The 12,989-nt window shown below is 38.8% G+C and overlaps 2 protein-coding genes across 2 annotated transcripts; both read right to left on the reverse strand.

The window, feature by feature from the left end:
- Positions 1 to 426: 426 nt before the first annotated feature.
- Positions 427 to 6,737, reverse strand: LOC121755099 (AT-hook motif nuclear-localized protein 8-like). Its single transcript, XM_042150394.1, has 5 exons — positions 5,900 to 6,737; positions 5,771 to 5,823; positions 3,462 to 3,593; positions 945 to 1,100; positions 427 to 883 (listed from the first exon to the last, which is right to left on the reverse strand). Exons 1-5 carry the CDS (start codon positions 6,468 to 6,470, stop codon positions 620 to 622), a joined length of 1,176 nt encoding a protein of 391 aa, XP_042006328.1. The 5' UTR covers positions 6,471 to 6,737; the 3' UTR covers positions 427 to 619.
- A 2,524-nt stretch (positions 6,738 to 9,261) lies between these two features.
- LOC121754344 (60S ribosomal protein L6, mitochondrial-like) lies at positions 9,262 to 9,570 on the reverse strand. The gene has a single exon (XM_042149720.1). The coding sequence runs from the start codon at positions 9,568 to 9,570 to the stop codon at positions 9,262 to 9,264; it is 309 nt and encodes a 102-aa protein (XP_042005654.1).
- Between the last annotated feature and the right edge of the window lie 3,419 nt (positions 9,571 to 12,989).

Raw genomic sequence — 12,989 nt, forward strand, 5'->3', positions numbered from 1 at the left:
ATAATTGAGGTTTTTAATTTGTAATTATGAGGTTGATGACACTACTCTAATATTAATATGGAGTGTTATTTATTAAGAAGTTTTTTCAAATCTTCAGAAACTATTTTTGTGTTATTAGGATTATTTATAAATGTTTTCAACATTATAGGGTATGGATAACGTATTTTGTATTCATTTTTTTAACATTAGTTGTCGAGGTATGATTGTTCTCTTGGTAATAAAAATCTAAAAAGTGATCTAATCAACGTTAGTACATGTGTTATTTTAATTTCAAAAGTAGTTAATGTCATGTTTTTAGTTGTCGTAACCCTTATATGTAACGATATTGTTTATCTTTTCAATTAATTAATTGAGAAGATGAAGTTAGTAATAAAAAATAAATGGATCATGCAGAGTGGATACTACTACTACTACTAATAATAATAATAATGAGAAAAAGAATGCTAATTAATTCAGCAAAGCCATTAGCAAGAAATCACACGCATCACATCCGAATGAGAAAAGTAAAGTGTATTAAAGGTACTACTAGTGTAGGAAGGCAGGCTACATAGATGAGAAAAACAACTAAATTAAAGCATCTCTCTATCAGTGATGGATGTCAGCGTTTCCTGGTGGCCCCTTACATTTTGTTGGAGTTTGGCCAACCCATGTTCGAATACATCGGCACTTGATGCCCACCAGCATTGCCATACCCTCCTGACCCGGGAGCCAGAGAGCTATCGCCATTGTCCTCAGCAGAATCACTTGAACCGCCCCCAGAGGGGGGGCTCGCCTCTGTCCCCGGAGTGCCAAAATTCAACATATTCGGAGCTGGACTATTATTGGATGACGGCCTGCTACCCTTCGGCTTTTTCCCTTCAGCAATGAAGCTCCCAACCACAACCTGAAAATGGAAAATGTGATTTCATCGTCTTGTCACAAGACAGATGGTAGAAGATGATAACCTGAATGGGCGATGCAGCTTTAAGCACTCCAACAACCCCACCACCCAATACTTTTCCGTCGGTCCCTGCCAATGACACGCTCAGTGCACCACTTCGACTGCCATTGCTCTCAGATGTTGGGAACGAACCTGACAAAGAGATGATCTCATACCGGCCCTGTCAATTCATGAATGACCCATATCATCAACGGAACTAATCAATGTTATAAATGGCAGCTTACAGCGGTTGACCTAAAAAACGCCACAAAGTTATAGCGGTAGATAAATAAAAAAATAAATACTTAAATATTACTGTATTAATATAAAAGGCAAAAAAATAGAAAATGATAAAAACATAATACTTCAAATCATAGAACAACAATTAAAATATGAAGTAATAAACAATTGCTGCATAATACATCTAATAACTGAAGTCTTAGCTCAATAATCAAAATGTGAAGTCACCATACATCAATACATATTAACTCTAATATATCATATCATCCTCGATCCTTATCAACCTCAACATAGTCATCCTCATCCTTATCATTATCATTGACATCCAATGAAACAAATCCTTCTCCATCTTCACCTTCAGATATATCAATATTCCCAACATATTCTCGCGCAAATTCAATATTCCCAACTTGTTAATTATAATAGTATAATATAAGTAATATGAATCTAATTATACTTTAAAAAGAAACTGAATAAATAGGGCAGGACAGGAGGTTGAACATACGGCAAGTCCCTAGGCTGAACAGGGGCAGCGGGAGCAGTTAGGTAAGGAAGTAATAGGGTTTGCATTTAAACGTTGAGAAAATCTGAAAACATATTAAAACCAATACAAATATGTAAGTGAGTCAAATTTAAGAAAATGGGTGGGTCAGACTTTGGGAAAATGGCAGGGTTTAGGGTTAATTGGCAAATGGGATGGCCAGTTGGGCAATTGGGTCGGGTTTAGGTCTAAGACAATACAAAAATCCGCCATAAACGCCATGACGCCCTCCATAAAAAAATCTGCCACATATCGTCATGACGATGTCATTTTTCAAAACCCTGCTGTGGAAACGCGCCATGACAGTGCCATGGCAGCTTTCTAATAACATTGGAACTAATTCCATCAAAATAGCCAATGCCAAAAGTTTTTACAGTTCGGTTCAAACTCTGAATGTAGAACCGAACTTCTAAAGTTGATATACATGCACATACCCCCTCTATTCCGCAAATATAATCCCCTCCCCCTTTTCACACATATTAACGGTTAAGAATATACTTGGAAAGAAAAGTTCGACAAATAATTTACAATTATACTCTCATGTACTCATCATCCAGAATAAAAAATTATTAATTTTAAAGCACAGTAAGTAGAGGTGTATTTTTTTGAGAAAAAAGACTGCACTGCACCTTCAACAACAAAAGTGGAATAAATCCTAGAACAAACATTAAGGAATTCAGCATAAGAGTATATCTTAAATGCTTGAAATATCAAAGGATTGAAATTTGAGATGTCATGTAAACTACGTAAAGGGCTGAGGTGCGAAAAAACCCAATCAAAGTTTTCACCCACATGAGCATATTTCCCTTCTGTTCTCTTTTCTTTCTGGAGCAAATAGAGCCAATATAATTTTTCAGGGGTTCCATACACTAGTCACATACAGGTAAGTAGAGTTCAAACTACCATGTTTAGGATACAAGGAATGCCTCAAGCAGCATGTCCAAATATAATTTCAAAAGTTATCTAAAACTGGAATTTCATATCATATGTTTGGACTGATATTTCAACACACAATCCCAAATACAACATGAAAATAGATCTGGAGGATCTGGCAAACGTTAATTTAAATGAATGGAAGCGTCTAGTTCATGCAGTATTTACACAAAGGGCTCTCCCTTATCAAAAAGTCTCAAATAGGAAAGAACTGATGTACAAGTGACTGAAACTGTTCTCTTATAGTAGAAGCATCTCACAACAAATGCAAATCTTTCTTTTCAGCCTTTGAGGTGACAGGCTATAAAATGAGGGGAATTAAGAATACGGGAGCTTTTGAATGATGGGGGGGAAAAGGGGCCAAAATGTTAAGTATCAGAATAAATCAGACCTAAGGCTATAGATGCTCCCATGCTGATAAGCATAGTAGTAGTAGAACACTTAGAAACTTGTGTTTAAGAGCTATCGTCAATTCATTTTCAGGGGAGTGTACGTCAAATTGATATGTAGATGCAGGAGACTACAGTCCAAGAGATTAGGGAGAAAAGAAACCAAAGAAGTAAAAAGAGACTAGCACTTCCCCATATTACAAATTCCTGTACAGCAAACATAAAACAATACCTATATTTAGATGCAAAAATAGCATTAGTTATGAAACCATAGATTAAAGTTCATGTGGACATGTTGATGTTAACAATATCTACATAGGTAGCAGATTCCCATCTCTTTTTATAGATAGAAGCATTTCAGGCACAAGAGCAATAGTGATATATTACAATTACATTTAACATAAGGCATATCATAATAGAGGTTATCAGTAACACCCACCTCATAGTTGACATGGCCACTAGGCATCGCTGGTTGGCGTAGGCTAACGCTAGAGATGGCACCATTAGCAGATAAAATGCAAACTGTGCGTGGTCCTTGTTGTGAGAAAGCCATTATCTTTGAAGCTATGTCCTGCAACAATGATAACCCAAAAACATTAATCACACAAAAGTATTAATCCCTTCATTAACACATAAGATGGTCGATTATGATTTCATAGGAAACAGCAGCACCAAGAAATGTCTAGCAGTAATAACTTAACAGTCCCTTATTTACTTATAGCTGGTTTTTTCAGAGATAAGGGCTCTGTGAGAAAAGAAGCTGAGTCCTTGTTGCTATAGCAACACCTAGAATGCTACATGCACTTGTAACTAACGAGACATCTTTGAAGTAGTAAAATTCACGTTGGTAGCTTTGAAGAGAAAAAAACAATAAATATAGACCAGATCAACATTGGAACAAACTTAACATCTGTAATGCATTATAAAATGATGGTAGCTAGGATATGTATATATGAACCATGGTTACTGTCCTTGCAAATAGTGAAAATTGAGGTCTGCTGAGCAATAAATGGGAAAATATTTAATTATGGTTAATATGTGCCTATTTGTGAATGATTGAAACTAATAAACAGAACCTAAGTGCAATAAGTTGCAAAGGGACTCAGAAATAACTAACCAGTAACTACATCATCGACTTAGCCGACTCACATCACATATGTATATAGAATTTACATAGAACAATAGAAAATATAGATGCCCTAAAAGTACACTGACATATGGTTGAAAGTGGAGTAGTACCTGACATATAATAACTGAGATATTCCTTATACAGACCATTCAAACTTTTTCCAAACTCACAGTTCACACATACACCATATTTGGTTTATATTACACTACCATGCAGTAACACTATACAGATTCTATGAAGTAGGGAAGTCAATTATAGCACTTTTAACAAATTTTGCTCATAGGAAGCACTACTGTGTAATGTACATCACATGGATCGCATTAGAGAACACATAAACCAAGCATAGTTTAACAGCATTTTGTTGTTTAACAACATAAGAGCATCCGCAATGGGGCAGACGATAGGCCGCCCGATGCCTCGGGCGCGCCATCGTCCGCCCACTGTGGATGCGCGGACGATGCCCAATGCATCGTCCGCCCATTGTGGACGACGCGGACGATGCAACGCGTTTTCATTTTTTTTCTTCGAATTTTTGTCTATTTAAACCTCGTTTGTCATTCTATTTTTCATACGAACATTTCTATCCTCTCTCACATTCCATACGAATATTTCGATAATCTCTCACAAACAAAAATTAACCACAACGACGACTGGAGTACCTCGGAGGGCGTTAGTCGAACCTTGACGCGAGCCTTATTCGATGCCGTCAATGACGCAATGGCGGATAGCTTAGCCTTTTTTAATTCGTATTGTAATGTATTAATTTTAAATGAAATGAAGGTTTTTTTCCAATTTTTGTAGTTATTTAAATATTCAAATAAAGAAAATGCTTAGGACGGCTTATAGGGCGCCCCACTGCAGGTGGAAGGGTAGGAGGATAAAATGCTGACGTGGCGGTGCATAGGGCGGGCTTTAGGGCGTCCTTTAGGGCGCCCCATTGCTAATGCTCTAAGAGATGTAAAACTAAAAAAAAGATGGTAAAGAAGCTAAGATTTAAAAAAAAAAAAAAGTTCTTTGCTAAGCATAAAGATAAGGACAAAGCATATCTTACTTCATGTGCTATTGAGGAGTGATTTTAACATTTAAGAAAATTCGCAGAAAGACAAAAGTCACTCCTAGGGACAGGAACTGAATCATGGACTCCTTTAACTCAAAAGCAATTATTCACCAAGAATGCACTTAAGTCACCAAGTTTAGTACTACCATAAACTGGCAACATTCCTGCTACAAGGCAAAGGCTTGTCATTTCCATGCTTGCTTTTAAATAAAGCGACAGCACACATAAACAACCCAAAACATTTCTAGAAGTAATGTGTTGGTTGATAGTTCTGTTGAATCTCCAACTGGCAAAATCCACTGAAATTCCATAAGAACTTACTAAGACAATAGCTTGTAATGTTCCGGCCCATAACTTAACCAAACTTGATCCTTAACACAAAATTCAGTTTTCGAAACAAGGAGCTGAAACCCAGAGGCTAACGAATCATAAAGACTGAATCTTTAAGCTATAAACCCCCACTCAGCGCTTCTCAAGTCTCGATACAGTATAACAATCTCCAAAAATTAAAGAAAAACCAAACAAAAAATCTCAAAATCAGAAAAGTAGCATAAGCAATTACCTCTCCGGGATTAACAGTAATGACATGGGGTGTGAAACCGACTCCTGGATTTCCTATTCAGCAAAAGAGAAACATTAAGATCAGCAAGTAAAGATCCCAGTAAAAGGAAGAAAGAAAAAGAGGGTAAACCTAGCGCATCGAGCTGCTTCTTCCCGGAGCCAGGAGGGCGGCCGCGGTGGCGCTTGACCTGAGATTCAGAAGAAGGAGTCGTCCCAGCAGCGCCCCCTCCTCCGGGATCTAAGTGGGCCCCAGCTGGAGAAATCTGGGCGACGGGCGCGGGAGAGAGGCCGAGGCCAATGCTGTTATCAGGAGAGTACTTTCTGGGGCGACCCCTTTTCTTCCTAGCGGGCTCAGCGCTGAACCAGCCGCCGGCGCTGGCGGAGGGGGAGCCGTCGGCGAACTGGTGATCGAGCGGCTTCTGGGGGGGAGGGGCGGCGGCGGCGGGGGGCATAGAGTTGAAGGGGAAGCGGGGCTGGTGCATCATGGGGGAGTTGGAGGCGACGGAGGTGGTTGGGGCGACGGAATTGTTGGTGTTGGGCAGTAGGTAGGAGTTGTTGGAGGGGTGCTGCTGCTGAATTTGGGGGTGGTGGTGGCCCATCAACATGGCGTGGTGGGCGGAGAAGGGGGGCGCCTGGGGGTGGTGGTGGTGGTGGTGGAGGTGGTGGGGTGGCGGAGGAGCGGAGGAATCTTGGGAATCCATGAGGGGAAATGCGGGAATCACAGGGAAATTGATTTTATATACAGCAGGAGAAATGGAGAGGAGAATGCAGGTTGATTTTGATTTTGGAATCTGAATTTGTGAAAGAGACTGAGGAGGGTAGTTCAAGAATCGCGCGATCAGTGGGGGTTTTAGAATTAGGGTTTTATAATTTTCTAATTCAGTCGCCAAATCTAGACGCCGATCTCATTTCATACATAAATTTAATGGACGCTTTTCCAGATAGATGCACTACGATTATTTAAAGTGCGGATTTTGGGTTTCTGTTTAATTTAATAGGTGTTTGTGAGAAGTGTCAAGTTATAGATCTCATACCACAAGAATTAATAAAAGTTGATGGTATAGTACTATACTAGTATAGCTCAACTTGATAGTTTCAAAATTGTTCATAACAACATCTTAAATAACATCCAACTAGCTAACTTTCAAAAAAATCATCTCTGTCATGTAATTGTTTTATAATTATAAATCAGTTTTTTTTTGCTACTTTGAACTGATCGAATCGAAATTCAAGAATATAAATTCAAAATGATTTAAAATATCAGAAAATCCAAATATTTTATATTAAATTCAAACTTATCACAAATATTCAACCATTCCAATATGAATTTTGATTTGATGGATTTTATTTTTTTCATCTGAATACTGAATTCATTACTCCATGATTAATAGTATCAATTTTTAGGTATAAATTTTAAAAACTATAAAAAAAGATGAATAAAAAAATAATAGTACATGTAATAAAATGAGTAAATAAATGCAAGACGATAAAATGAGACTACTATTGCCAGATTGAGGTTATAAGAGCATCTGTAACGTGCTGGGCCGGGCCGCAAGTCGCGAGTCCCGGCCTGTCCCGTGCGTTACACGGAGGCGAGTCACAGCCCAGGCCGGTCCCGGGGCCGCGTTCCCGGCCTGGGACGTCGTTGCACGGTGACGGGCCGCAAGTCGCGTGTCTCGGCCCAGCGTTACACGCTCTTCGGGCCTGGCCGCAAGTCCAATTTTTTTTAATTCGATGTCTATAAATACGAGCCTTTGTTGTGCATCAATCTTACGTGCATTCCATTTCAATCCTCTATTATACCATTTGTTTCGGCGTCAATGGATTGGTTCAACAGCGATGAACGTGAGATGGATGAGTTCGTTAACTCGAACAATTGGTACATACCGGGGTCGCAACCAACGCAGCCACAGCCTAGTCCGGGAGTCGGTAGCAACGTTGATGTAACATCGCCGGTCAACACCGATGAATTCGAGCTCAGTGAGATGGAGCCCGCTCAAGAGCGGGGCAAGGTCGGCGAGGAGGATAGGCCGAAGAAATACAGTCCGCAGGAGACAATGTGGCTTACGAGGAACTACATCGACATCGCCGAGGATCCTATCATCGGCAACCAGCAGACCAGCAAGGTTTTTTGGGAGCGGATTGCTGAGAAGTATAACGCTGGCCGTCCTAAAGGGTCGATCGAGCGTAGCTACGTGAAGCTGCGCAAGCATTGGGGCCGGGTCCAGGCAGATATGAGCAAGTGGAACGGAAAGTGGGCCAACGTAGTCCGGATGTGGTCGAGCGGGCACAGCGAGGCGGACCTCGTCGAGAAGGCGAAGGATGCGTTCTTCGCTGACGGGAAGAAGGTCTTCAAGTACTTCGAAGTTTGGAAGCTCGTCCAGAAGAGCCCAAAGTACACTAGCGGTGCCGAGCCGACGGCAACTGGGGCGGCGAAGAGAACCAAAGTTTCCGCCACCGGAAACTACTCTTCGAGCGAAGGAGGTCCGGCGATCGACCTCAACGTGACGGACGACAACGTCTTCTGCTCCTCTCCTAGCATTCAGAGCCGCCCGATTGGAACAAAGGCGGCAAAGAGGAAAGCAAAGGGGAAGGCAGCTGCCAGCAACTCCGCTATGGTGCCACCGCCGACCAATCCGTCTCTGGATAAGATGTCATACTCTTTGTCGGAGATGAGTATTACATGGCGGATGAGCCAGCTGACGGAGTTGACATCGAGGGATACATCGAAGATGTCGACGGACGATCTCGAGTTGCACCGTGAGATGATCGCCTACCTTCGCTCCCAAATGAAGAAGTAGTGGTTGTGGCCCGGGTTTCTAGTATTTTAAATTTGCTTCGTCTAGTAATGTAATGTTAATTTCTAATGAACAATGCATTTTCCCGGTTTCAATTGTTAAACGAATTGCGTTTACGAGTTAAATATGTTGAAGTTGTGAATAGTGTCATTTATTAGTTGCGGGCGCGAGTTGCGGCCAGCAGGGTTACAGCAGTTGGGGCCTGGGCCGCAACTGCTGTAGAAGAATGATGACATGGAGGGGACTTGGGGCCGGAAATGGGGACGGGGTTATTGATGCCCTAATACAAAATTATAGACTTCCTACACAATCATATGACAGGATAAAATCCCTATTATTAGAGCGAAATGCATTCAGTATATTCATTTATTTTAATAAGGATAATTTGTCCTTAGGTGCAGTATATATTAAAAATATTATTAAACCAAAAGAAATACTGTAACCTGTGGAGTAGTCAACTATTGAAGTCACTTTCAGGCTCAAAGTTGATTAAAGAAAGATGTCAAATATCTTCAGACATACAGCCTGTTAAAAGGCTTGATCTAATACAGTCTAGTTATGAATCATAAACATAGAGACATCCTAAAAGTTTATCCTCAATGAAAAAAAGAACAGTCAGCCACGAAAAAAATTTGAATTCTGTATATCAAACTTATTAAAAATCTAGAGTAGCATAAGCAGAGCATAGAGCCACTTATTTTGATCTCTTCCCCTCCTTTTTCTTTATGACCTCATCGATGTACATAATACCTTTGCCTTTGTAAACCTCAGGAGGCTTGCAACTCCGAACAGCAGCAGCAAATTGATGCACCCTATCCTTGTCAATCCCAGTGCAGCATACTACGTTGTTTTTGAAGCAGAATACACGAACTGCAGGAGGCACTGCCAATTCCACCTCATGGCTATAACCAAGTTTTAGGTACAGGAGACGCCCTTCGGCCTCTGCTCTAGCTTTGAAACCGACTCCGACAATCTTAAGAAAGCGGAAGAACTTGGCCTCCATGTATAATATCAATCACCTAACAAGTCGAGAATGAGCATGAACAACAACAGTATACAAAAGAAATCAAAAAATTTATGCAAGTTGTGACTGCTGATGATGCCTGTTGGGGGGAGAGCTGAAATGAAGCATGAGAAATGGCCTTTTCATGAGACTGCTAGTGCATATGAAATTTAATACTATTTCATTTAAACAAGGCTTTATTTTTGGGCACACACAGAAAGTAGAAAAGATGGTGTCAGTATATATACAGTTATCACACACACACGAGTGACCAGAATGTAAAAATTTAACTGCGGCAATTCAGATTAGAGGGATACACTTGTATAGCCGAATACATATACTATTTAAATGCTCCATCATTTGTTGTTTTAAACTCTTTAAAACTGACATGGCCTACACAAAGTTTGAATAGGCCATGTAAGTGAAATCAAACCTAGATTAATTTAAATTGTACTATACTAGTTTTTCATAACGTGAAATAACAGTCTACTAGCCTTGTGCGCTAGGAAACTTGGTATCAGTTATGTGCAAGCCTAGGTTTATAATGGCAGCCCAAACGGTTAGTCGAGCCTGACAAAAACTGCTTAAAATTCAAGATATCAGTAAAAGTTTGTATTCTTAGGCCCATTAAGATTTACAAAGTCTGAACCTTGTGGTCAGTCTAGTGACATGTGAGTGCTCATTGTTACTGTAGAGAAGTTATCTTCAATGACATGGTGTGATGGTTTATAAACATATAAGCAGAGTACTCATGAAGATATAACAGTAATTTTCAGCTTTTCTTTTTTATACCACTTTTGGTTGCCCGGTTAAAATTTTCATGTTCTGAACATATGATCTTGGCTGCAGACAATGCCTCGAGTGCTCACTGCTCAAAGACTTTTGCAATGAATTGGAGTTTTAGATGACTATTCTTTACATTGTTTGAAGTTATCCCTAATTGGTAATTTAATGCTAGATAGATTTCTTCTTCAAAACCACGTCCTTTATCAATTTGAAATCATTTCAGTTTGTATTCTATTTTTATAAATTGTGATATTGCACCAACTTGAGAAGTTAAGTTAATCATTACAACATTCTCTTTTCTGTTACAACTTACAGCTGAGAGCTAAATATTACCAAAGGAAAGACTCTGCATACTAATAGTTTAATAAGCATTGGGAAGGTTAAAGTGCTTCTAGCATATTTTTTCAAGCAAGTTTGTCAGTCAAAAAAAACCTAAGCTTCGCAAAGATACAAAAATAAAACTTCCAACTAGGTTCGCAAAAGGAATGGGAAGAACAGCAAGCAAAAGCAAGATTTCCTAACAGTATCGGCTTAACCGGAGAGCTGCTTCCCAGTAATTGATCCAAATCATAAAGATACAATCTGAACTTACAGACCAACAACTAGACGATTGATACTTCCCTACTGCCTCAAATGAGATAATTCAATAAATTATTTAACATTGCTTAACCTAACTCGAGAATTAAATCAACAAGTTGCGTTCAGCTTACAAACCATTTCGTTTTAATGAAAGCCATCTATTGTTAATAGAAAGATTTTACCAAACAGTTAATCTGCATATAAGTTTCGCACTAAATCAATGAACCATCGCAACAAATATAGCCGATTCAGCACATTCACAAACAAGGGGATTGTGAATTTACCTAGAATTCTGTGTATGAGTTGGAGGGAATTCCTGAAAATAATACATAGATTCATTGGTAAAGAAAGAAAATTTGAGAAGTTGAAGGAAAATTGGAATATGGTAGATGTAAAACTCTGCAGCTAATAAACTCTTAGGAGCCAAAATATTATACTCCGATGTCTATAAACAACTTAGTTAAGATCGAAGGGAGAGAAGAGCATACTCGGCGGCGGCGATACGCGATAGGAGGCAGTCGGAGAGCGGATGAGAAGGAGAATTAGAGCATTTTCAATGTACTGTCATATGGGGAATTTGCAAAACACACCTCAATTATACAACTATATACGTAATGGAGTATAGTGTAATTAATGTATTTTAAATTTAATTCATGTTGTATTTGTTTCCTATTAAATATCTCATTTTTTATTTTAAAATGTCTATTATTAAGTTTTTGAATTTCTTTACTTTTGATAAATGACCTTCATATTTCACTAGCTTTTTTATCCAATTTTATTTGAATTTTTAAGACTTAGTTCTAAGTTAAAGTTGAGAATAATAATTTGATGGTTTGGACATATTATCACATATTGTGTCTAATCAATCACAATTGCAGAAACCTCTCCTTCTCTCTTTCCTCATTAACCAAATATATTGCGAGATGGATAAATCATAATAGATACTTCACGTTCACGATATACTAAAAGTAACAATATATCTCATTTTTATGATGTATATCGATGTTGGCATACACACGATCATGGGGATCTACATGTACTTTTCGTGGGGCATTTGCCCCTCTTCAAAAGTTTATAGCAATGGTATTTTTTTCAAATTTAAAAATTTATTTTATATTCTCCATTAAATGCCCCTTCTCATTATTACAAATTTGTTATAAATACTCCCTCCGTCCCATAAATATATGTGCACTTTCCATTTTCGTCCGTCCCACAAAAATATGTGCATTCCATTTTTAGAAAGTTATATCAATTTAATAATGTAGGTCTCACTATCCACTAACTCTACTTTAACTACCATTCTCCTCCTCTCTCTTACTTTACCATACCATTCTTCTCTTTTCTCTTACTTTACCAATTTTATCTTAATTCTCGTGTCATCTCATCCGCCCATATTTGTATGGGATGGAGGGAGTATATTTTTCTCCCTCACGTCAAATCTTGGCTCGCCCCATGCACGCGATATACCGTAAACAATTGTATATATCAAAATTTTGGTATTCGTACAGAAATCTTCGATAAAGTATTATACCATACAGAAAAATTAGTATTTTAAATATATTTTCGGTATGATAAATTCTACTATATACTAGAATCTGGGTATTGTGCTATACTCGTACCCATAAATATGATCAAGTGCAAGTGTGCAACTTCATTGGTACATTTTTCTTCTTAACCTAATAAGTCGAGATTGGAGTCACCATGAAGTAAATGGAGAATCATTATTGATTCGATAGACAAAATGATACCGCTTTGGCGAATGGCGATAATAATACCAATACCAATAAATTGCAAGCTAAGGCCTTATGCCACCTACTATGTACTATAATGGTACTTAGTCTGAACAATGCCTTATTCCATAACATGTCTCCACATAATTGTGGTGTTCATGCAAACCCTTTTCTCAGTATTTGTTGTATGCATTTACTACATCATTAAAGTCTGCCATGCAATTGGATAAGGGGACTCCACCTTGTTCCTTTCTTAGTTTGGGGGAAACCCGTCAAATCAATATACTCATGAATGCATCTGGATATATGGTGGAGAGTGGAGAC

Source organism: Salvia splendens, chromosome 11, assembly GCF_004379255.2.
Source record: "Salvia splendens isolate huo1 chromosome 11, SspV2, whole genome shotgun sequence".
Lineage (NCBI taxonomy): Eukaryota > Viridiplantae > Streptophyta > Magnoliopsida > Lamiales > Lamiaceae > Salvia > Salvia splendens.

Bases quoted from the DNA above. Each gene is read 5' to 3' on its own strand.
- LOC121755099 (XM_042150394.1), bottom strand. From the start codon at position 6,470: ATGGATTCCCAAGATTCCTCCGCTCCTCCGCCACCCCACCACCTCCAC. The intron at 3,594-5,770 runs GTAATTGCTTAT...TCATTGTTGCAG, and splicing joins TTACTGTTAATCCCGGAGAG to GACATAGCTTCAAAGATAAT. The intron at 884-944 runs GTTATCATCTTC...TTCCATTTTCAG, and splicing joins AAGCTGCATCGCCCATTCAG to GTTGTGGTTGGGAGCTTCAT.
- LOC121754344 (XM_042149720.1), bottom strand. From the start codon at position 9,570: ATGGAGGCCAAGTTCTTCCGCTTTCTTAAGATTGTCGGAGTCGGTTTC.